At 46.2% G+C, this 25,603-nt stretch overlaps 1 protein-coding gene across 2 annotated transcripts in view; it reads left to right on the top strand.

Annotated features, from left to right (window-relative positions):
- Positions 1-6,471: 6,471 nt before the first annotated feature.
- Positions 6,472-25,603, top strand: part of LOC138852036 (vitelline membrane outer layer protein 1-like) — a 24,151-nt gene continuing 5,019 nt past the window's right edge. Inside the window, exons 1-4 of one of the 2 annotated variants that reach the window (XM_070081653.1) lie at positions 6,472-6,560; positions 7,098-7,240; positions 8,259-8,415; positions 16,783-16,965. In XM_070081653.1, the coding sequence (XP_069937754.1) occupies positions 6,518-6,560; positions 7,098-7,240; positions 8,259-8,415; positions 16,783-16,965 (526 nt within the window). In that variant the 5' untranslated portion in view covers positions 6,472-6,517. Of the gene's footprint in view, positions 6,561-7,094; positions 7,241-8,258; positions 8,416-16,782; positions 16,966-25,603 lie in introns of both variants that reach the window. The other variant, XM_070081652.1, reaches the window with a different exon arrangement.

Here is a 25,603-nt window from a genome sequence, read left to right as displayed (position 1 = left end):
GGCATTTGTATCTCCCTGGCATCTATATCTCCCTGGCATCTATATCTCCCTGGCATCTCTATCTTCCTGGCATCTGTCTCCCTGGCATCTATGTCTCCCTGGCATCTATGTCTCCCTGGTATCTATGTCTCCCTGGCATCTATGTCTCCCTGGTATCTATGTCTCCCTGGTATCTATGTCTCCCTGGCATCTATGTCTCCCTGGCATCTCTATCTCCCTGGCAGCAATATCTCCCTGGCAGCAATATCTCCCTGGCAGCAATATCTCCCTGGCAGCAATATCTCCCTGGCAGCAATATCTCCCTGGCAGCAATATCTCCCTGGCAGCAATATCTCCCTGGCAGCAATATCTCCCTGGCAGCAATATCTCCCTGGCAGCAATATCTCCCTGGCAGCAATATCTCCCTGGCAGCAATATCTCCCTGGCAGCAATATCTCCCTGGCAGCAATATCTCCCTGGCAGCAATATCTCCCTGGCAGCAATATCGCCCTGGCAGCAATATCTCCCTGGCAGCAATATTTCCCTGGCAGCAATATCTCCCTGGCAGCAATATCTTCCTAGCAGCAATATCTCCCTGGCAGCAATATCTCCCTGGCAGCAATATCTCCCTGGCAGCAATATCTCCCTGGCAGCAATATCTCCCTGGCAGCAATATCTCCCTGGCAGCAATATCTCCCTGGCAGCAATATCTCCCTGGCAGCAATATCCTCCTGGCAGCAATATCCTCCTGGCAGCAATATCTTCCTGGCAGCAATATCTCCCTGGCAGCAATATCTCCCTGGCAGCAATATCTCCCTGGCAGCAATATCTCCCTGGCAGCAATATATCCCTGGCAGCAATATCTCTCTGGCAGCAATATCTCCCTGGCAGCAATATCTCCCTGGCAGCAATATCTCCCTGGCAGCAATATCTCCCTGGCAGCAATATCTCCCTGGCAGCAATATCTCTCTGGCAGCAATATCTCCCTGGCAGCAATATCCTCCTGGCAGCAATATCCTCCTGGCAACAATATCTTCCTGGCAGCAATATCTCCCTGGCAGCAATGTCTCCCTGGCAGCAATATCTCCCTGGCAGCAATATCTCCCTGGCAGCAATATCTCCCTGGCAGCAATATCCTCCTGGCAGCAATATCTTCCTGGCAGCAATATCTCCCTGGCAGCAATATCTCCCTTTTAGCAATATCTCCCTGGCAGCAACATCCTCCTGGCAGCAATATCTTCCTGGCAGCAATATCTCCCTGGCAGCAATATTTCCCTGGCAGCAATATCTCCCTGGCAACAATATCTCCCTGGCAGCAATATCTCCCTGGCAGCAATATCTCCCTGGCAGCAATATCTCCCTGGCAGCAATATCTCCCTGGCAGCAATATCTCCCTGGCAGCAATATCTCCCTGGCAGCAATATCTCCCTGGCAGCAATATCTCCCTGGCAGCAATATCTCCCTGGCAGCAATATCTCTCTGGCAGCAATATCTCCCTGGCAGCAATATCTCCCTGGCAGCAATATCTCCCTGGCAGCAATATCTCCCTGGCAGCAATATCTCCCTGGCAGCAATATCTCCCTGGCAGCAATATCTCTCTGGCAGCAATATCTCCCTGGCAGCAATATCCTCCTGGCAGCAATATCCTCCTGGCAGCAATATCTTCCTGGCAGCAATATCTCCCTGGCAGCAATGTCTCCCTGGCAGCAATATCTCCCTGGCAGCAATATCTCCCTGGCAGCAATATCTCCCTGGCAGCAATATCCTCCTGGCAGCAATATCTTCCTGGCAGCAATATCTCCCTGGCAGCAATATCTCCCTGGTAGCAATATCTCCCTGGCAGCAACATCCTCCTGGTAGCAATATCTTCCTGGCAGCAATATCTCCCTGGCAGCAATATTTCCCTGGCAGCAATATCTCCCTGGCAGCAATATCTCCCTGGCAGCAATATCTCCCTGGCAGCAATATCTCCCTGGCAGCAATATCTCCCTGGCAGCAATATCTCCCTGGCAGCAATATCTCCCTGGCAGCAATATCTCCCTGGCAGCAATATCTCCCTGGTAGCAATATCTCCCTGGCAGCAATATCTCCCTGGCAGCAATATCTCCCTGGCAGCAATATCTCCCTGGTAGCAATATCTCCCTGGCAGCAATATCTCCCTGGCAGCAATATCTCCCCGGTAGCAATATCTCCCTGGCAGCAATATCTCTCTGGCAGCAATATCTCCCTGGCAGCAATATCTCCCAGGCAGCAATATCTCCCTGGTAGCAATATCTCCCTGGCAGCAATATCTTCCTGGCAGCAATATCTCCCTGGTAGCAATATCTCCCTGGCAGCAATATCTCCCTGGCAGCAATATCTCCCTGGCAGCAATATCTCCCTGGTAGTAATATCTCCCTGGCAGCAATATCTTCCTGGCAGCAATATCTCCCTGGTAGCAATATCTCCCTGGCAGCAATATCTTCCTGGCAGCAATATCTCCCTGGCAGCAATATCTCCCTGGCAGCAATATCTCCCTGGCAGCAATATCTCCCTGGCTCCCTCTCGTGCCTAACAACCTGTCCCTACCAACGTTATCATTTTCAGGTATGGTTTCTCCATTAGAGTGAAGAGCTTTCGTTCTCAGGAACTGAACCTGACCTCCTCCTCCTCCTCCTCCTCCTCCTCCTCCTCCTCCTCCTCCACCTCCTCCTCCTCCTCCTCCTCCTCCTCCTCCTCCTCCTCCTCCTTGGATCTAACCTGATTGTCTTTCTTTCCTGCAAGCGCTGTATAATCTCCCTACGGGTTAAGCGCTACTTCTATACAAAAACCACGAACAAGCGATACAAGATGCAAAACACCACGTGGGGAGTTGACTGATAGCTCTAGGCCTTTCGTGTTGCAATCATCACATCAGGGACTTGCAGTTTTGCAGAAAACAGGACGAAACCCTCTTTTCTGCAAGCTCCTGGTGATGTTGGTTGCAACACGAAAAACCTAGAGCTATCATTCAACTCCCGTGGTTGTTTTGCATATTATATATCATGTATGTTATGATCATATCTCCCTCTGGTTCTCCTCTCGTCTAGCGTCGGGTAGAGTTTCTCCACGTACACCATTTTCTCTCATTTACAGCACAAATTTTGTGGCCAACCTTTACACCTCTTGTTCTTTTTTATAAATTCTGGAACACTAGAGACTCCAAGCTGGCGCTGTGTACTTGAGATGTCGTCAAGCACTGTAGGCAGCACCTGTGTTGCAGCAGGTTAGAGACCCCACCAGAGACTAAACCACAAGCTTCCTTGGAGGTGTGTTTTGATGCTGGCAAAGGGCTCTTCATCGAAGGAATTGGAGCTCTCTTCTCTCTGTCTTCGGGTTATATCTGGTTGCCTTCCATTCCCCAGGCACTTTATGACCCTTGAGGACTTAGCGCTTCCGTGGTTATTAAAATAATGCTTCATAAACTATATAATATTGCAAGACTTGAGAAAATGTTACAGCGGACGACGGAATATCTGACAGTCAAGAGTATCTAACAGTCAAGAGTATCTGACAGTCAAGAGTATCTGACAGTCAAGAGTATCTGACAGTCAAGAGTATCTGACAGTCAAGAGTATCTGGCAGTCAAGAGTATCTGGCAGTCAAGAGTTCCTGACAGTCAAGAGTATCTGGCAGTCAAGAGCTCCTGACAGTCAAGAGTATCTGACAGTCAAGAGTATCTGACAGTCAAGAGTAACTGACACTCAAGAGTAACTGACAGTCAAGAGTTTCTGACAGTCAAGAGTGTCTGACAGTCAAGAGTATCTGACAGTCAAGAGTATCTGACAGTCAAGAGTATCTAACAGTCAAGAGTATCTGACAGTCAAGAGTATCTGACAGTCAAGAGTATCTGACAGTCATGAGTATCTGACAGTCAAGAGTATCTGACAGTCAAGAGTATCTAACAGTCAAGAGTATCTGACAGTCAAGAGTATCTGACAGTCAAGAGTATCTGACAGTCAAGAGTATCTGACAGTCAAGAGTATCTGGCAGTCAAGAGTATCTGGCAGTCAAGAGTTCCTGACAGTCAAGAGTATCTGGCAGTCAAGAGCTCCTGACAGTCAAGAGTATCTGACAGTCAAGAGTATCTGACAGTCAAGAGTAACTGACACTCAAGAGTAACTGACAGTCAAGAGTTTCTGACAGTCAAGAGTATCTGACAGTCAAGAGTATCTGACAGTCAAGAGTATCTGACAGTCAAGAGTATCTAACAGTCAAGAGTATCTGACAGTCAAGAGTATCTGACAGTCAAGAGTATCTGACAGTCATGAGTATCTGACAGTCAAGAGTATCTGACAGTCAAGAGTATCTAACAGTCAAGAGTATCTGACAGTCAAGAGTATCTGACAGTCAAGAGTATCTGACAGTCAAGAGTATCTGACAGTCAAGAGTATCTGGCAGTCAAGAGTATCTGGCAGTCAAGAGTTCCTGACAGTCAAGAGTATCTGGCAGTCAAGAGCTCCTGACAGTCAAGAGTATCTGACAGTCAAGAGTATCTGACAGTCAAGAGTAACTGACACTCAAGAGTAACTGACAGTCAAGAGTTTCTGACAGTCAAGAGTATCTGACAGTCAAGAGTATCTGACAGTCAAGAGTATCTGACAGTCAAGAGTAACTGACAGTCAAAGAGTATCTGACAGTCAAGAGTATCTGACAGTCAAGAGTATCTGACAGTCAAGAGTAACTGACAGTCAAGAGTATCTGACAGTCAAGAGTATCTGACAGTCAAGAGTATCTGACAGTCAAGAGTATCTGACAGTCAAGAGTATCTGACAGTCAAGAGTAACTGACAGTCAAAGAGTATCTGACAGTCAAGAGTATCTGACAGTCAAGAGTATCTGACAGTCAAGAGTATCTGACAGTCAAGAGTATCTGACAGTCAAGAGTATCTGACAGTCAAGAGTATCTGACAGTCAAGAGTAACTGACAGTCAAAGAGTATCTGACAGTCAAGAGTATCTGACAGTCAAGAGTATCTGACAGTCAAGAGTAACTGACAGTCAAGAGTATCTGACAATCAGAAACATGAGAGTGGACGTAAATAATAAGTGGGACTCCTAATAGAATATAGAATGTTCATCGTGGTAATATTACTCCTAATAAACTTAATGTTCCGGAGGAGAGTCATTTATCGTGTCTGTGTTCCTGATGGATAACTAGTGGAGAGAAACCCTGGGGAGCCCGGACACACTGGAGGAGTGGTTAGGCAACTGACTGGTAAGTAAGACACCTGTGCAACAATTAGGTATCTTTATTTCGAAATGTTTCGCCTACACAGTAGGCGTCTACAGATGAGTACAGAAAGTAGAGATGTGAAAACGATTACATCGTCATCACATCTCTACTGCTTCTGCCCACTTTTCAGAACTCGACTGAAGATGCCTACTGTGTAGGCGAAACATTTCGAAATAAAGATACCTAACTGTTGAAGAGGTGTCTTACTTACCAACCTGTCGGTATTGTTTTACCATTGTAATATTCAGACAAGTGACTACAACCAAACGAGTGAGGAGGAAGGTGGCGCTAGTGTGTGTGAGAAATAATGGGTAAACCAATAAGTAATGAGGAGGGGGGGAAGGACCTGCAAATAATCATGACAAATGTACCACCAAAGATATACACCGTGAGTGTCTCGTTCCTCCAAGGTCACACGAAGTGACCTCGACGATACAAGGACACACGACGTGACCTCGACGATACAAGGTCACACGACGTGACCTTGACGATACAAGGACACACGACGTGATCTCGACGATACAAGGGCACATGACGTGACCTCGACGATACAAGGTCACACGACGTGTCCTCGACGATACAAGAGGTTACCATCTAGGGTGAGATGCACACTGTGTTCCACCATGTAACTATTGTATAGATTAGTGTAATGGCCCACTGCAGGTATTCCCACAGTGTAAAATATAGATAGTGAAGTAGCGCACTGCAGGTGTTCCCACAGTGCACAATATAGACAGTGAAGCAGCACACTGCAGGTGTTCCCACAGTGTAGAACAGAACAGTGAAGCAGCACACTGCTGGTGTTCCCACAGTGTAGAACAGAACAGTGAAGCAGCACACTGCAGGTGTTCCCACAGTGTAGAACAGAACAGTGAAGCAGCACACTGCAGGTGTTCCCACAGTGTAGAACAGAACAGTGAAGCAGCATACTGCAGGTGTTCCCACAGTGTAGAACAGAATAGTGAAGGAGGACGTTGCAGGTGTTTCCACTGTGTAACACATAATAGTGAAAGAGGACGCTGCAGGTGTTTTATACAGAATAATGTAGGAACTTAGTGCAGATGTGCCCAACCTAACTGAATAAACATAATCACAATACGCGCACGCACTGTAATATGGATGCTGGTGTTTGACTAAATATTGATTTGGACCATGTGAGAGCCTAACCATGCGTGTGTGTTTTTTTTTTTTATCCCAGCCGAGAAACACCTGATACCAAGAGCTTTTCCCCACAGGTGAGTATATAAGCCCGACGTATAGACGCAGGCGCTGGTATTACATCATCAATGGCGCTCATCTGGCTGTTAGTTGTAGTTCCATACCTACTGGGTACGTTAGTGCTTGATGATTTAGGGCAGTCGTTCCCAACCTTTTAGTATGAAAGGGCCAAATTTAAAATAGGGCCGCATTTTGTAATTTTTATGGATGATAATATTTTGTAACTGTTGATACTGTGCAGTGTGGAGCCTACATAAAACTGAATTTATAATTTCATGCGAGGGGCAGGATCCATTTCCTAGAAAGGTCACAGGTTGGGGACTCCTGCATTAGATAAAAGCAAATCACTTGTTGTGAGTGCGTGTAGGGTGAGGGCAGATAAAAGACGTGGTGATGTACTTTGTAATCACCTCTGGTAAATTCCTCGGTAATTATTCTTAAATGGATTCTCTGCAGTTTATGAAGGAAATTACGAGGTTAAAAAGAAATTGACTGCCAAGATGGGAGTAATTCTCCCTCAACTCCAGGTTGACCCGTGTTGTGAACGCAGGTATGGTGTTGATGGTGGCTGGTGAGGCAGCAACACAAAGACATTCAAGTCTTCCTCAACCAGTGAAGAACAAGAAATTCACATGTGTTTCTCAGCAGGTGTGGTGGCTGGTAGAGGAACGAAGCAACCGAAGGAAGATACTCACTTTCCCCTCGCACTAGACTGGGCCATGAACTGGGGAGAATGGGGTCCCCAGGCATTCTGTCCTCAAGGAACGTATGCCTACGCCTTCGAACTCAAGGTTATGAATTACTATTAGCAGTACCAGTATTATGTAATACTAATAGCAGCAGCAGTAGTAATAGTAGTAATAGTAGTAGTAGTAGTAGTGTTTTAATGGGAAGCAGTGAATATGCAGAAGTCCTACAGTCTGGGAATGGGATTTAATTATTTTTGATCACAGGAAAGAGATATTAGCTCCAGTTCTTTGGATCAAGATCCCTTCATCAAGGACCCCCATTTCCCGAGATGGGATCTGTCAGAAAGAGAAGACTGAAATTTATCGGCTATAAACGTCTGTGAAAAAGACAATACTAATGTGAGGAAGTCAAGGGGTTACACACTGACCCCAGCGACGTCTCTGCCCCGGGGGAAGATATTAATGCCAATATTAGTGGGGATATTAATGTTTTCTTTACACTCCCACAAAATGCACTAAATCCGTAAGGGGGTCAGTTGTGTTCAAATCAGTAAATATATGAAGTTTGATATAGCACCATCACCATCGAGGACTTGTTTGACCTCTCGATGGAGGTAACCTGATGCTGGTGCCGGGCTCTTGATCCAAGGCATTGGACTCGTTCTACCCTTTGATCGAACCCATTTACCTCCCATTTCTCACGCACTGTTTAGATCCATCACTATTTCATTACTTTGCAAACAAGTGATAAAACATGTACCTTTTTTTACCAAAAAGCAGTAAGATGCATGAAAGAACTCATGAAACAGAACAAGTGTTTCCTGACCCACAGCTGGAGCTTTCGGTCATCTGACCGAGGCCTTCCGCTGGCTTACCGGTCCAAGACGTAGTCAGACAAGCTGTGTGTTAAGACTCAGCACGAGGTCACCAAACAGTCATGACACTTGATGGTGACAGGACAGTGTCTGGGGGACACTGTCCTGTTTCCTTTATCACACAATGTGTGAATTAGACGCATGTGCAGCTTTTCCGATCGTTGTCCATGTCTCTCATCACCGGTGTTGCATCTTGGTGAACAAAACACCACCTTGTACCAACCAGCTGTGTTTATCTTCCACAGGTGGAGAGTGAAGCTGCCATTGACGACACCTCCATGAATGGTATTATGTTGTACTGTCGAGCCCCACAGGACGTCGGCCATGATGGTGTTAAGCCCAAGGTGGGCACTCTCGAGTTCACCGTTACCTCCACCGTCCAGAAGTGGGGAGATTGGCAGGGTAAGTAGGGAGAGTGGCAGGGTAAGTGGGGAGAGTGGCAGGGGAAGTGAGGAGAGAGGCAGGGCAAGTGGAGAGAGTGGCAGGGCAAGTGGGGAGAATGACAGAGTAAGTGGGGAGAATGACAGAGTAAGTGGGAGAGTGGCAGGGTTAGTGTCAGTGGATACAGTGGTAACTGAGATGAGCTTCAAATGCCGAGTTACAGTTTTTCCCTGTATGCATCTGTCTGCAAAAACTTTAACAACGTAATACAGTTACAGACTGTGCATCTCTAGTAATGTTGTTTTACAAGCTGTAACCGACGAGTTACACGAGGAAAGAACTCTTCTTTTCTCACTCCAAAACTTTCATATTCACAGCAAAAGTGTTGACAGCTCACGACCTTTTACTCTCTCTCATTACTCTCTTAAAATATCTTTTACTCTCCATATGTTCCACCTTCCTTACATCACTTTTGCTTTTTGAAAACCTCTCATATGCTAATTTGTTCTCCTTTACAACTCTCTTTACCTCGTTTTTCCACCAGTCGCTCTTCTTCCTTCCTGCACACACTCTCCTATCTCCACAAATTTTTGCCACACACTCTAAAACTGTTTTGTTAAATCTACTCCATACCTCTCCGACCTTCTCATTATCTGTACTCACTCTAGTTCATCTTTCTCCCAACAGTTCCTTATATCTTACCCTAACTGCCTTCTCCTTCAATTTATAAACTTTCACTTCTTACTTACTGATGATTTTCTCCTTGTACCCCATCTAACTCTTACTCTCGCTGTAGCTACAACTAAACAATGATCTGATGCCATTCGTCTCTCGACCTCCGGGGAGAGAGGACGCACGCCTAGTAGCTACACCTGCCCTCTGGTGGTGACCTTTAGCAACTAGAAGACAAAATGGCGTACCGAGTGGGACAGCGGATTAACACTGTTTGTATACAGCTGGTACGTGGCACGTTGACTGGAGCAACGATGCATACATTGCTACCTGCTATCATCAGGGACGCCTATGGCGTCCCCAACGAGGAAGTATATGGTGTTGCCTTAAATGGGATGACCAGAGTCTTCCTGAAACTGAATCGTACCGGCGTCTACGACAAACTTGTTGAAGAGTACCAGGAGAGGAAGGTGACGGTCAACTCGGCAGTGGACGTTGTTATGCATGACGTATCCAGGTACTATACGTGGGTGAAGGTGAGGAATGTCCCTTTCGAGGCGACGGCGTATAGTATACAGGAGGTTTTCAATACCTACGGTAAAGTTCACTCGGCAACGATGGGAGTATGGACAGAAGGGCCATATAAGGGACGACCTGAGGGCTCTTATACCCTCAAAATGACGTTGGCTAGGCCTATACCGTCCTACGTCATGTTGGTGGAGTCCAGGACGCAGGTTTTTGTACACTATGCTGGCCAGAGAAAGACCTGTCGACTTTGTGGCTCATATGATCATATGGCAGCTCACTGTCCTAGAAGGCAGCCTACCAGGGCTCCTGGTACGTTGGCAGTGGAGCAGAGACCATGTGAGTTGATGCCTGAGTTGAGAGAGGTGGAATCAGTGACGACTGGTCGATGGAGTGAAGAGGTAGAACGGGAAGTATCGACGGTCGGTACCTGTGTTACCCTCCCAGAGGTGACAGGGGAGGGGCCCCCATCGCCTGAGGGACGGGTGGACGTGGAAGAGTCTACCCAGGAGAAGTTGCTGGATGCGGTGCTGAAGGAGTTCTTCGACGAGACGGTGGCCGGGGAGGATGGTCCTGAGAAGTCAAGTGAGATACAGCTGATGGTTGAGCAGCAGGAACAGGTGAAGGGTTCGAGGAATGCCAGAGAGGACATGGAAGTGGTGGTGGAAGTCCATCAGGAGGACGTGCAGGAAGTAGATTTGTGTGTGAGTGAGAGCTCACGAAAAAGGACTGCGGGTGCTTTTGACCTCGATGAGGTTTTAACACCTGGGCAGAGACCCGGGAAGAAGTCATGGGTAGTTGTAGGGGAAAAGGTAGGCAGGGGAGGGGGTGTACCAGGGAAGATCAGTGGGGGGGGCAAGGAGGGGCTGGAGGACAGGTTAGAAAAAAGGATAAAAATGGTACAGGTACTGAGAAAGGTGAAGTGAGTAAGATACAGCGGCATAGGGGTAAGCCCCCTCTTCTAGCAAATTCAAGTGTGTCACAATAAATGTCAATGGGCTTAAATCTGAGGTAAAAAGGGTTTGGTTAGAGTGGTTTTTACGAAGGTTTGATGTGGATGTATGTTTTTTGCAGGAGCATAACCATAGGTTAGGGAGTGAATTGAGTTTGAGGGGTTATAAATGTTTGTCAGTAATGCTTTGCAATTAAAAGGAGGGGTAGCAGTAGCTGTAAAGGAGACCAGCCCATTGCGTGTCATGGGTTGGGAGGAGGGGGGAGGGGGGAGGGTTGTAAGGGTAGATGGGCACTGGGGGGTGAGGAGAGTATGTTTCATTGGTGTATATATGCCAGCATGTAACAATGTTAGAGTTAAAGTTGATTTTGTACGTGATGTTTTGATGTATTATTTGCGGGGTTTACCTTCCATAACTGTAATTGGAGGTGATTGGAACTGTGTGATTAGGTATGGGGATGTGACGCCGAGGGGGGCAGGATGTGTTTTGGGTGCACTACGGGATGTGTTGAGGGATGTAGGTGTTGTAGATGTGGTGGGCAGGGGGGAGTATGGGGTGGAGCACACGTTTATTCGTGGGAATTATGGGGCGAGGTTAGATAGGATATATGTGATGCAGGGGATTGGTGTGGAGAGAGTGAGGGCTTTTGATGTCGGTTTTTCGGATCACAGGGCGGTGATAGCTGATCTGCGGGTGGATGGTATAGTTCGCATATATGCTGGGTATTGGAAATTGAATGTGAGGCTTCTGCAGGAGGGGGATGAAGGCTCATCCTTTGAGGAATGGTGGAGACATTGCTGGGAGGGTAGGGATGGTGGGATGGATTTGCTTGACTGGTGGGAGATGCGAGCGAAGACAGCAATAGCAGAGTTTTTTAGGATACGTGGAAAGGAACAGGCAAGGTGGAGATATGGTTTGCAAAACTACCTGGAGGGACAGTTGAATGCTGTTTATGACGGGGGGGGGAAGGGAAGATGTGCGAGGTGAGGTGGATGGCTTAAGGAGTAGGATTGAAGGATTACATAATGAAAGGTTTAACGCGATTAGAGTTAGGGCAGGATTAGAGGAGGTGTTAAAGGGTGATCGACCATCAGGTTATGTCCTGAGAAAATTTAGGGAAAGGCAGATGGTGACTACCATAGCGCATCTAGTGGTCGCTGATGGAGGGGGGGGTTATGTGGTGGGTCAAGGTCTTACTGATACAGATGATATTAGTGGTTATGCTGATTATTGGTTTAGGGAGAAATGGAGGAGGAACAAGGAAGTTGTCAGTGAGGAGGTATTTGGGGATATGCAGAATACTATTGTATTGGGACAAGAGGAACAGGAAATGCTGGAGGGTAGTATTAGTGAGGAGGAGGTGGGGGAGGCGGTTTACGGGATGAGTCAGGGTAAGACGCCGGGCATTGATGGAATACCGAATGATTTTTATAGAGTTTATTGGGAATGCATTAGGTATGGGTTAGTGGAAGTCTTGAATCATATGTGGAGCAGTGGGAGGATGGGGAAGACCCAGAAAACAGGGATCGTTGTGTTGGTGCCGAAGAAGAAGGATGGGAAAGTATTGAATGATTATAGAGCAATATCCTTAATGTGTGCAGATTATAAAATTTATGCTAAAATTCTGGGCAATAGACTGAAGAAGGTTCTAGGATCAGTGGTACATGGGGGACAGTTTGGCATTCCGGGAAGAAGTATGAGGGACGGACATAGTCAAATAAGGGATTTTATTGAGGACTGCACCGGAGGGGGAATACTTGGATTAGATTGGGCTAATGCGTATGATTGTGTGAATAGGGATTTCTTAAAAGTTTGTTTGGAACAGCTGGGTTTGGGGGAGAAGGTGGTGAGATGGGTGCAAACCTTGTATGAGGGAGCAGTTATTAGGGTACAGGTTAATGGTAAGTTGGGGGACCCAGTACTGATGGAGAGAGGTTTGAGGCAGGGCTGTCCACTCTCTCAGTTATTGTTTGCCTGCGTACAGAATCCATTTTATGGGCTGGTGGATGAGGTGATGATTGAACATGGGATTAGGGGGGGTGGGAGGGGGGGGATTGTGGGGTATGTAGATGATACTACCGTGCTGGTAAGGCATGAGGAAGATCTAAGGAAAGTTGGTGGAATCATTCAGATTTTTGGGGACGCCACGGGTATGAGAGTTAATTTAATGAAGTCGAGACTATTAGAGGTGGGGGATTGGGTGGGAGGGGGCTTGGGGGAGGGGTTGGGATGGTCAGTAGTGGACAGAATTAAGGTTTGTGGAATATGGTACATGGCGGAAGTGCAGGAAAGTAGGAAGATAAATTCGGAATTAGTTACGAGCAGGGTTTTGGGTAGGCTAGGAGGCTTAAGGGCTAGGGATGTAACATTACAGCAGAGAGTTTTAGTGGTCAACTCTCTGGTGTATAGTAAGGTGTGGGGAGTGGCTGAGGTGTTCCCTTTAAGAGCAGAGGATATTGCAGAAATCCAGAGGAAGGTTCTAAGGTATGTGTGGGGGTTTGGGAGGGCATGGTTGAGCAAGGACGTGGTGATGACGGAGGGGAGACGTGGGGGTCTTGGCCTGATGTCATTGGGTCATAGAGTAATGGCTTTATATATTAAACAAAGATATATTCGGACTGGGGGGAATAGAGGAGTCAGGGTAGGTAGGGTAATGGAGGATGCACGAAGATGGTGGTGTGGAAGGGATTTGAGGTATTGTGAGGATATGTTGAGGGTTTTATTACATGTTAAACAGGTGTCCACGTTAAAGGTTAAACGAATGGTGGGTGCTGTGGTAGGCAAGGGTGTCTTACAGGGACTTGCTGTATATCCAACATATGACTGGATAAGCATATGGAGGAAGTTTGGTTTGCTTAGAATACCAGCGAGGGTACGAGAGTTAGTATATCGTTTTCTGATGGGAATATTGGCCTCTAGGGATGTGTTATATAAAATGGGTCTTGTGAGAGAGGACTCATGCTTGCATTGTGGGGACATCGAAACGGCCTTTCATGCGGTATATTTTTGTCCCTCTTTGGAGGGGGTGAGGTTATGGATGGTGAGAGTTATCAGATTTTTGGGGGGGGGGGGGGCAATGGCCATTCCTACGGGCCTTAATGTTGGATGTAACTGGGGTGCCGGGTGATGTGGGTAGAGCCTTAATGTATGTTATGACAGATTATTTACATGTATCTTGGGGGATGAGGGAGGTTAGGGGAGAGTTGAGGATAAAAGCGTTAGCAGCGAGATTTTATAGAACTATGTGTAGGAATAGGCAAGTCTATGGTGGGAGGTGGGTAGTTAGCTTTTCGGAGGGTTACCAGAATCTCACTGTGGGGGGCCTTCTCCTCATGAACCCAGGGGGCGGGCAAAGGGTTGGTCTCCTACCGGGGGATACATGAGGGTGGGTTGGTTTAGGCTTCTTTGTAGTGTGGATGGTGGGAGGGTTATGAATAGAGTGGAAGGGTGATGAATGAGGATTTGGAATCTATGGTTATGTTCACTGCATATAGGATAACCTTAAAAACCATGATGACTAAACCTTGGGATCTCGGGTTTGGAGCAGAATGATGTTAAGATAAGCACACAAGTTAACTTGATCGTTGTATAACTTATGTTTGTGAAGTGCTGTCACCCTGCACAGTTGTTTTGTGGGAAAAATTTTCTGCTATGTTTTATATATGAAATCATGATCTTTGGTTTAGTCAATTTTATAATCACATATAATGACACCTTTTTCTATGTACCTAATCATGTTATGTAATGATATATGATTTATAATGGATAGTGAGGTATTAGGTTAGGAGTGGACAATTTTATTGTGTGATGCCCTTAATGGGGTTTCTATGAGATTGTAAACTGGTTTTGTTCAATGGTGTTTTTGGGGAAAAAACAAGGATGGAACATGTACGAACTTGTATGTCAATATTTTTAATTATGACTACTGTATGTGCATGAGGAATTTTTATTCCCATGATAACGCTCAGTATAATAACATTGATAATAGGGAAAAGGGAGGGGTAGTATGTGCCGGCACGAAGTAAGTGCGGCGAGTCTTTAGGCAATGAGAATTATAATTATATGCTAATTATTTGTTTATATATTATCTTTTAGACTGTTTATATAAAAAAAAAAAATCAGCAATGATGTACTAGTGTTTCAAATAGGGAGATAAGGTTTTTATGTCCTGGATTTTGTTAGTTGTATGGGTTGTACTTGCGTATATAATGCCCAGTGTTTATGTGGGGAGTTTCATTGTGAGATGCAATGTTTATTGTAGGTTTAGGTTTGCATAATGTTTAAATTAATGTTCTGTATAACTTTAATTTTTGTATGTTAAATAATATTTATTGTGCACTTTGTGCAAGGGGTCTATTGTACAGAGTTGTGGGGGATTTATGTGGACACAGACATAAAATGATTTGTAGGTTTAGAATTTGTTGATGTTTTTTCTGAGCAGGTGTTATCCTGTTCGTTTCATTGTTCGGTGATGGTATATTCTTTAATACAATATGAATGTAACACTTGTGGTATGCTATGGGGTTGATGGTAGGTCATTGTATTTTCAAACGGTTAATAATTGTGTTCTTTTATTTATTTATATCTTGTACTGTGTCCTTTTAAATAAAATATAAAAAAAAAAAAAATCCCCTCTTATACTGACCTATCAGTAACCCCGACTCGCCCAGCTCAACCCCCACTAGCATCAGCAGAGACCCTCAAACACGACTATGCCACGTTCTACACCACGAAACCATACAGTAAAGCTATGCACTTCCCAGAACTCAGCCTACGACTCCGAGACAACTCTGCAAAGTACACCGTTCACGGAATTCCACCTCCAACTCTACAATCCATACTCGACATCCTCAACGATAAAATTCACAGCAACTCCAAAATGAAGGTACTACACCTCTCAAGAGCAAAATTCAACACAGTCAGAAATGGCTCCGACAGCTGCACAGTCTAATCATCACCTACCAGCAACCAAAGTCCCCCAGCACTTTGCTCTTCAGCTAAAGCTGGGGTGTGATTCCAAAACGACCCTGTTTTCCTAGACACCACTGCCCTTCCAGCCATCTCCTGCCAGACATCTGAGAACCAGCCCTACTCTACAGACTCTGCTGCCTCCAGCACATCTCGCTCCAGCACAATCCCCTGCAGTACCTCTGCACATCACGCTCCAGAGTGGTCGGGCCACTCACCTATACTTCCCCACCTCCTGCTCCACCCTCCCAACCTCTTCCATTTTTCCACCCCTCCCTTCCCTCTTCCTTCCCATTCTCACCAATCCTCAGGTCAGAACCTCGTAAACCTCCTCGGTCACCACAGCAATTAATTTCTCAGTTGGTTCATAACTCTCTAAACACTAACTTAACATCTTCCCAAGTTTCCCTCTCTTCTCTACACTCCTCTCTTTCCCCAAGTGCATAAACACTTAATATAACACACTTTGCGCATTCTACCCTTATTGTAATCCACAATCCTTGAATTTATACATTTATATTCGCTCATTCCCTTCCATAACTGATCATTCAACATTAATGCGACTCCATCCTTAGCTCTAATTCTCTCAGATACACCTGACCTAGTCCCATTTATTTTCCCCTCACTAAAAATCTACCTCTTTCAGCTTTTTCCAATTTAGGCTTAGATATCCAGCTTTTCATTCATAACATTCACAGACAACTTTTTCTTATGTATACTACATCCACTCACATTCAGACGAGTCATTTTTCAATGTAAATTACTTTTTAAATTTACACATTAATACAATAGAAGGTGTTACTAGCCTTTATTGTTATGGGTAACGGAGGAAGGATTCTTCTCCACTTCACTCCACTCACATATGGTTATACATAGTACGCTGTACTATGCTATTCACACCAACTCCAAGGTTGAGGGACTGATTACCTCATCTTTTGTATAATAATTCTACTGTCTTCAAAATATGTCCTAGAATTTGTATTGATAAAGCCACTGGATGGCGAAACGTCTACATTAAAGATACCCAGATGTTGCACATGTGTCTGATTTTCATATAGTACACTACAGAGTTTATAGAACATCACTACACATGGTGTTAAAAGGTTGCAACGCTGACAGCTGTCAGTCATACACTGGCGAGTGACACTGGCGAGTGTACGCAGGTTCAGTCCAGGACAACGTAACAATGCCATTGTCCTTGTGATCTTCGGTGTTTGGATTTTAAGATTTTGGTATACTGAAATTGTGTGTTTTTTCCCTCTGTTGTAAGGTAAGAGAGAGTGTCCTGAGGGTTTCCTTACGGGAGTGATGATGAAGAGCGAGGCAAAGCAGGGCATCCTGGACGACACGGCCGCCAACGACCTGGAGATGCAGTGTAACTGGTCAGACTTTACCATCAACGGTGGCGGCAACCCCTGGGGAACCTGGAGCAGCTATACCACCTGTCCTCAGGGTCAGTCATAATAGTCCCTCCTCAGGGTCAGTCATACCAATCCCTCCTCAGGGTCAGTCACACAATCCCTCTTCAGAGCTCTGCAGGTCACCAGTGTAGAGCTTTCCATGTCACCTGTTTAGAGATCTGCAGTAAAAATCAGTGTAGAGCTCTGGAGGTCGCCAGTGTAGAACGCTGCAGGTCACCAGTGTAGAGCTTTGTTGGTCACCAGTGTGGAACTTTGCACGTCACAAGTGTAGAGCTCTGCAGGTCATCAGTGTAGAGCTCCAGTGGAGGTTTCCTTTCATTTCTTACCTCAGTCTTCTGAAATGAGAGCAACAAGCAATGTAAAGCTCCCGTGTAGAGTTCCACCAGTGTAGAGCTCCCGTGTAGAGTTCCACCAGTGTAGAGCTCCCGTGTAGAGTTCCACCAGTGTAGAGCTCCCGTGTAGAGTTCCACCAGTGTAGAGCTCCCGTGTAGAGTTCCACCAGTGTAGAGTTCCACCAGTGTAGAGCTCCCGTGTAGAGTTCCACCAGTGTAGAGCACCAGTCATCAGTGTAGAGCTCCCGTGTAGAGCTCCCATGTAGAGTTCCACCAGTGTAGAGCTCCACCGTGTAGAGTTCCAGTCACCAGTGTAAAGCACCACCAGTGTCTTATCAATACACTGATACAAACAGCAGAAGGCGGCTCTCTCTTTTCATACAGTGTGACTTATCAATCTCCCATACACATACTCCATCAGGTGAGGTGTGGTGGTGTGGAGGTAGGTACAGGAGGTTACCAGGTCAGGGTCCCGGGTCAGGTGTGGTGGGTGATGAAGAAAGGGGTGACGAGAAATGTCACCAGGCTTACTCGTGAGACGCGTACACATGTAGATGTGTATGTGCCCTGGTCTGCTCTATGATGTTACTTTTTCCAGTGACTGCGGCATCTATGTATCATCTCCTCGTTGTATCTTCTGTTTAGTGATCACTTTAGTGTCATTGCACATCTGTCTTGATGCTTGATGCATTAATTGTTAGTACAGAATTTTCGTGTTTGTCATGCGTTGATACGCGATGTCAATATAATATTTTCAATTTTGATTACCTCTTTAAACCCATGGTGATAATTTTCCTGGTCCCACTGTTTTGTGTCAGTGTCCAAGAATACTTTTTAACCGCTTCTTTTAGTTATTTCAGTGCCATCTGTTTCAATACAGTGTTGTCGCCTCTACGGGTCGTCATCACAAGTACTCTGGTGTCTTTTATTTTCCACATGTTTCTGCGTCTTAACCATCTATTATATTATCAGTCTTTTAGAATTTATCCCTCATTATTCGATCACGCTTTACAAATATACAAATAAGTACTTTTGTGTGTACTCACTAGTTGTACTTACCTAGATGTACTCACCTAGTTGAGGTTGCAGGGGTCGAGTCCCAGCTCCTGGCCCCGCCTCTTCACTGGTCGCTACTAGGTCACTCTCCCTGAACCGTGAGCTTTATCATACCTCTGCTTAAAGCTATGTATGGATCCTGCCTCCACTACATCGCTTCCCAAACTATTCCACTTCCTGACTACTCTGTGGCTGAAGAAATACTTCCTAACATCCCTGTGATTCATCTGTGTCTTCAACTTCCAACTGTGTCCCCTTGTTGTTGTGTCCCGTCTCTGGAACATCCTGTCTTTGTCCACCTTGTCAATTCCTCTCGGTATTTTGTATGTCGTTATCATGTCCCCCCTATCTCTCCTGTCCTCCAGTGTCGTCAGGTCGATTTCCCTTAACCTCTCCTCGTAGGACATACCCCTTAGCTCTGGGACTAATCTTGTTACAAACCTTTCTAGTTTCTTTACGTGCTTGGCTAGGTGTGGGTTCCAGACTGGTGCCGCATACTCCAATATGGGCCTAAAGTACACGGTGTACAGGGTCCTGAACGATTCCTTATTAAGATGTCGGAATGCTGTTCTGAGGTTTGCTAGGCGCCCATATGCTGCAGCAGTTATTTGGTTGATGTGTGCCTCAGGAGATGTGCCTGGTGTTATACTCACCCAGAGATCTTTTTCCTTGAATGAAGTTTGTAGTCTCTGGCCCTCTAGACTGTACTCCGTCTGCGGTCTTCTTTGCCCTTCCCCAATCTTCATGACTTTGCACTTGGTGGGGTTGAATTCCAGGAGCCAATTGCTGGACCAGGTCTGCAACCTGTCCAGATCCCTTTGTAGTTCTGCCTGGTCTTTGACCGAATGAATTCTTCTCATCATCCCTGCCTGGTCCTCCAGGTTTTGCACTAATATCGTGTGTGAGACTGTATCAAACGCCTTCTTGCAGTCCAAGAAAATGCAATCTACCCACCCCTCTCTCTCTCTTGTCTTACTGCTGTCACCCTGTCATAGAACTCCAGTAGGTTTGTGACACAGGATTTCCCGTCCCTGAAACCATGTTGGCTGCTGTTGATGAGATCATTCCTTTCTACGTGTTCCACCACTCTTCTCCTGATAATCTTCTGCATGACTTTGCATACTATACATGTCAGTGACACTGGTCTGTGGTTTAGTGCTTCATGCCTCTCTCCTTTTTTTAAAAATTGGGACTACATTTGCTGTCTTCCATACCTCAGGCAATCTCCCTGTTTCGATAGATGTGCTGAATATTGTTGCTAAGGGTACACATAGCGCCTCTGCTCCCTCTCTCAGGACCCATGGAGAGATGTTATCCGGCCCCATTGCCTTTGAGGCATCTAGCTCACTCAGAAGCCTCTTCACTTCTTCCTCGGTTGTGTATTGTGTCCATCACTTGGTGATGTACTACACCTCTCTGTCTTTATGGAGCCCCTTCTGTCTCTTCTGAAAACACTTCTTTGAATCTCATGTTGAGTTCCTCACATACTTCACGGTCATTTCTTGCTGTCTCTCCTCCTTCCTTCCTTAGCCTGATTACCTGGTCTTTGACTGTTGTTTTCCTCCTGATGTGGCTGTATAACAGCTTCGAGTCAGATTTGGCTTTTGTTGCTATGTCGTTTTCATATTGTCGTTGGGCCTCCCTTCTTATCTGTGCATATTCATATCTGGCTCTACGACTGTTCTCCATATTCTCCTGGGTCCTTTTTCTTCTATACTTCTTCCATTCCCTAGCACACTTGGTTTTTGCCTCCCTGTACCTTTTGGTGAACCATGGGCTCATCCTGGCTTTTTCATTATTCCTGTTACCCTTGGGCACAAACCTATCCTCAGCTTCCTTGCATGTTGTTACATATTCCATCATCTCATTTACAGGCTTCCTGCCAGTTCTCTGTCTCACTGAACCCCGTTCAGGAAGTTCCTCATTCCCATGTAGTCCCCTTTCTTGTAGTTTGCCTTCATTCGCCCGGGCATTCCTGCTTCCCCCTCCACTTGTAGCTCTACCGTGTATTCGAAACTTAAAACTACATGATCGCTGGCCCCAACGGGTCTTTCATATGTGATGAACTCATTATCTGCACTTCTCAAGCTGAGTACTAGGTCCAGTCTTGCTGGTTCTTCCTCTCCTCTCTCTCCCTTGTAGTGTCCCTTATGTGTTGGTACATGAAGTTTTCCAGTACCACCTCCATCATCTTAGCCCTCCATGTATCTTTGCCCCCATGTGGCTCCAATTCTTCCAGTCGATTTTCTTGTGGTTAAAGTCACCCATGATCAGTAGCTTTGCCCTGCACGCATGAGCCCTTCTGCCCAATGCAGCCAATGTGTCAACCATTGCTCTATTGCTCTCATCATACTCTTGCCTTGGCTTCCTGCTGTTCTGTGGTGGGTTATACATCACTGCAATTACCACTTTGGGGATTCCAGACTGAAGCGTTCCCACTATATAATCACTTGCTTCTCCACTGTCTCCTCTCTCCAACTCATCAAAATTCCCTCGGTTTTTGATCAGCAGTGCCACTCCTCCACCCCCTCTGTTTCTTCTGTCTTTCCTCAGGATCTGGTATCCTGTTGGAAAGATGGCATCTGTTATCATACCTGTAGGTTTGGTTTCTGTGAGAGCTATGATGTCTGGTGATGCCTCTTTGACTCTTTCATGCCACTCCTAACACTTATTTGTTATTAAATCTGCATTTGTGTACCTTACCTTCAGTTTCCTCTCCAACACTGTGGTTTTGGGGGGCCTGTGAGGGTGGGAGACCTGTTAGTGTACTGTGGGATTCTATAACTGAGTGTGGGGTGGGAGCTGTGAGTATGGATTGTAGTTTGTGTTGGGATGGTGTGATAGGTTGTGGGGTTCTGGGGATGGTTGTGTGTGTGTTTTCCCTTGTTGCTCTGTCCAGCTCTGAGTGACCTCTTCTGGTTCTGTCCTTGTCTCCCTTCCTAGCTCCTTTCACTTTTTTGTCCTCTCCTTCAGCTGCTGTCGTTCTGTTTGTCTTCCGTCTCTGTCTAGGAACACCCTCTTGTACTCTGCCGAGTACTTCAACTGTGGTTTCTCTTGGAGGATCCTGTTCCACACTGTTTCTGTCCTGAAAATCAGCTTGATTGGTCGTTTTCTCGTCCATGTCTTCTTCACCTACTTCTGTGATGATGTCCTCAATCTCCTTTCTTTCTGCCTGCCGTCTTTCAGTGTGTGTCCTTCCCTCGCTCTCCTGAAGCCCTTGAATAAACACTGATTTTGCCCTTTCCTCCTCCCATTGTCTTTCCCTCTGTGACTCTGGTTCCTGTCTGTACGTGGCCATATTCTCCCTTGTTTTTTCCATTAGCTCTTGGTAGCATGGTTGTGCCTCTGCATTTGACCTATCACCCTCTTCATCTGCACCCAGCTGCTCTTCCCTTTCACTCCTTGGCCTTGGTTGGCAGTCTGATACGACCTTAAGATAATCCATATCTGCTTCCTTCCTGATCGGCCCCCCAGCTTCATATGCTGTGTCTTCTCTGGTCAATATCCCTGTAACTCGCTTCAGCCTGTTTACTTCATCTTCTAGGACCCTTATCCAGACTACTGCAGTTTCGACTTGTGCCTCCCAATTCTTCTTCTTCTCCAACTTCTTTTCCAATTTCTCAGAAAGCTATGTCTCCATTTTTGCATGTGCATGTGTGTGTGTGTGTGTGTGTGTGTGTGTGTGTGTGTGTGTGTGTGTGTACTCACCTATTTGTACTCACCTATTTGTGGTTGCAGGGGTCGAGTCCTAGCTCCTGGCCCCGCCTCTTCACCGGTTGCTACTAGGCCCTCTCTCTCCCCGCTCCATGAGCTTTATCAAACCTCGTCTTAAAACTGTGTATGGTTCCTGCCTCCACTACATCATTTTCTAGGCTATTCCACTGCCTATGACTGAAGAAATACTTCCTACTATCTCTCTAACTCATTTGTGTCTTCAACTTCCAATTGTGGCCTCTTGTTTCTGTGTCCCCTCCCTGGAACATCTTGTCCTTGTCCACCTTGTCTATTCCACGCAGTATTTTATATGTCGTTATCATGTCTCCCCTGACCCTCCTGTCCTCCAGTGTCGTCAGGCCGATTTCCCTTAATCTTTCTTCATAAGACATTCCCCTTAGCTCTGGAACTAACCTTGTTGCAAACCTTTGTACTTTCTCTAGTTTCTTGACGTGCTTTATCAAGTGCGGGTTCCAAACAGGTGCTGCATACTCCAGTATGGGCCTGACATACACGGTGTACAGTGTCTTGAATGATTCCTTACTAAGGTGTCGGAATGCTGTTCTCAGGTTTGCCAGGCGCCCATATGCTGCAGCAGTTATCTGATTGATGTGTGCTTCCGGAGACATGCTCAGTGTTATACTCACCCCAAGATCTTTCTCCTTGAGTGAGGTTTGCAGTCTTTGGCCACCTAGCCTATACTCTGTCTGTGGTCTTCTGTGCCCTTCCCCTATCTTCATGACTTTGCATTTGGCAGGATTAAATTCGAGAAGCCATTTGCTGGACCAGGTGTCCAGTCTGTCCAGGTCTCTTTGAAGTCCTGCCTGGTCCTCATCAGATTTAATTCTCCTCATTAACTTCACATCATCTGCAAACAGGGACACTTCTGAGTCTAACCCTTCCATCATGTCGTTCACATATACCAAAAATAGCACTGGTCCTAGGACTGACCCCTGTGGGACCCCGCTCGTCACAGGTGCCCACTGTGATACATCATTACGTACCATGACTCGTTGTTGCCTCCCTGTCAGGTATTCTCTGATCCATTGCAGTGCCCTTCCTGTTATATGCGCCTGATGCTCTAGCTTCTGCACTAATCTCTTGTGAGGAACTGTGTCAAAGGCCTTCTTGCAGTCCAAGAAGATGCAATCAACCCACCCCTCTCTCTCTTGTCTTACTTCTGTTATTTTATCATAAAACTCCAGAAGGTTTGTGACACAGGATTTGCCTTCCGTGAATCCGTGCTGGTTGGCATTTATACTCCTGTTCCGTTCCAGGTGCTCCACCACTCTCCTCCTGATAATCTTCTCCATAATTTTGCATACTATACACGTCAATGACACAGGTCTATAGTTTAGTGCCTCTTTTCTGTCTCCTTTTTTGAAAATGGGAACTACATTTGCCGTCTTCCATACCTCAGGTAGTTGCCCAGTTTCCAGGGATGTGTTGAAGATTGTGGTAAGTGGTACGCACAACATATCTGCTCCCTCTCTAAGGACCCACGGAGAGATGTTGTCCGGTCCCATTGCCTTTGAGGTATCGATGTCCCTTAGCAGTTTCTTCACCTCCTCCTCATCTGTATGTATGTCGTCCAACACTTGTTGGTGTATTCCTTGTTGGTGTCCCCATCTGGTCTGTCCCCCCAGAGTCCTTCCTGTCTCTACTGTAAATACTTCCTTAAATCTCGTGTTGAGCTCCTCACATACCTCTTGATCGTTTCTTGTGAGTTCTCCACCTTCTTTCCTCAGCCTTATCACCTGGTCCTTGACTGTTGTCTTCCTCCTAATGTGGCTATACAGCAGTTTCGGGTCAGATTTGACTTTCGATGCTATGTCGTTTTCATACTGTCGCTGGGCCTCCCTCCTTATCTGGGCATACTCGTTTCTGGCTCTTCTACTAATCTCCTTGTTTTCCTGGGTCCTATGCCTCCTGTACCTTTTCCATTCTCTGTTGCACTTAGTTTTTGCCTCCCTACACCTTCGGGTAAACCAAGGACTCGTTTTGGTCTTCCTATTATTTCTGTTTCCCTTGGGAACAAAACTTTCCTCTGCCTCCTTGCACTTTGTTGCCACATATTCCATCATCTCGTTTACTGATTTTCCTACCATTTCTCTGTCCCACTGAACCTCCTGCAGGAAGTTTCTCATACCTGTGTAGTCCCCCCTTTTATAGTTTGGCCTGTCCCCTTCAGTTCCTGTTACCTTCTCCACTTGTAACTCTACTATATAGTCAAAACTCAGAACCACATGATCGCTAGCTCCAAGGGGCCTCTCGTAAGTGATGTCCTCAATGTCTGAACTGCTCAGGGTGAACACAAGATCCAGTCTTGCTGGCTCATCCTCCCCTCTCTCTCTGGTTGTGTCCCTGACATGTTGATGCATGAGGTTTTCAAGTACCACATCCATCATCTTGGCTCTCCATGTTTCGGGACCCCCATGTGGCTCCAGGTTTTCCCAGTCGATCTCCCTGTGGTTGAAATCGCCCATTACCAGTAACTTTGCTCTGCTCGAGTGAGCTCTTCTTGCCACCTCAGCCAGTGTGTCCACCATCACCCTGTTGTTTTCTTCGTACTCCTCTCTTGGCCTCCTGCAGTTCTGTGGTGGGTTATACATCACTCCAATGACTACTTTATGTTCTCCGGACTGAATTGTACCTACAATGTAGTCTCTTTCTCCAATCATGTCCATGCCTTCCATTTCCTCAAATCCCCATTGGTGTTTTATGAGCAGTGCAACCCCTCCTCCCCCTCTACTCCTTCTATCTTTCCTCAGGATCTGATATCCTGTTGGGAAGATTGTGTCTGTTATTGTCTCAGCGAGTTTTGTTTCTGTGACTGCTATGATGTCTGGGGATTTTTCACTGATTCTTTCATTCCACTCCTCATGTTTATTCGTTATTCCATCCGCGTTTGTGTACCAAACCTTTAGTTTCTTTTCTATCATTGTGGTCATGCAAGTATATTGGGGTTGGGGGAGCAAGAGCCTTGGTGGGGGCCTATATGGGGCTGTGGTGTAGGTGGGGTTTGTGTTGATGGGGGTGGGGTCAGAATGCCCATAAGGGACAGCTGTTGGGGTGAGGTTTGTGATATGGGGGTTGGTGGCAGAGGGAACAGTGAGTGGGTTGTAGTATAGGTTGCTCAGTTGCGTTGGGAATGTCGCGGGTGGAGTCTTTTGGTGGGAGATTCTGTGGGGTGTGTTTGCCCTTCCTCCTGTGTCTGGGTCCTGCTCATTTTCATTGCTTCTCGTTCCTCCTTGCGTCTCTGTACCCTCTCTTTCAGTGTAGTCCTTTCTTCTTGTGTTCTGTCGCGGTCGAGGTATACTCTCTGGTACCCCTCTTTGTCCCTCAGTCTTGCTTTCTCTTGCAGAATCCTGGTTCGAACTGATTCTTCCTTGAAAGTTACTCTGACAGGCCGTATCCTTCCACTCGCAAACCACCCAATTCTCTGAAAATTTGTCACCTGGGTCATATTGCCCTCCCCTATTGTTTTCATGATGCCTTCAATCATTTTTTTCTCCTCCTGTTTTATTTCTTCAAAGTTGGCCCCCTTGGCTTCTTGGAGCCCGTACAC

This window comes from Cherax quadricarinatus, unplaced genomic scaffold (genome assembly GCF_038502225.1).
Source record: "Cherax quadricarinatus isolate ZL_2023a unplaced genomic scaffold, ASM3850222v1 Contig3507, whole genome shotgun sequence".
Classification (NCBI taxonomy): Eukaryota; Metazoa; Arthropoda; class Malacostraca; order Decapoda; family Parastacidae; genus Cherax; species Cherax quadricarinatus.
Note: the sequence above shows the minus strand (reverse complement) of the source record. Positions and strands in the feature narration are given on the sequence as shown.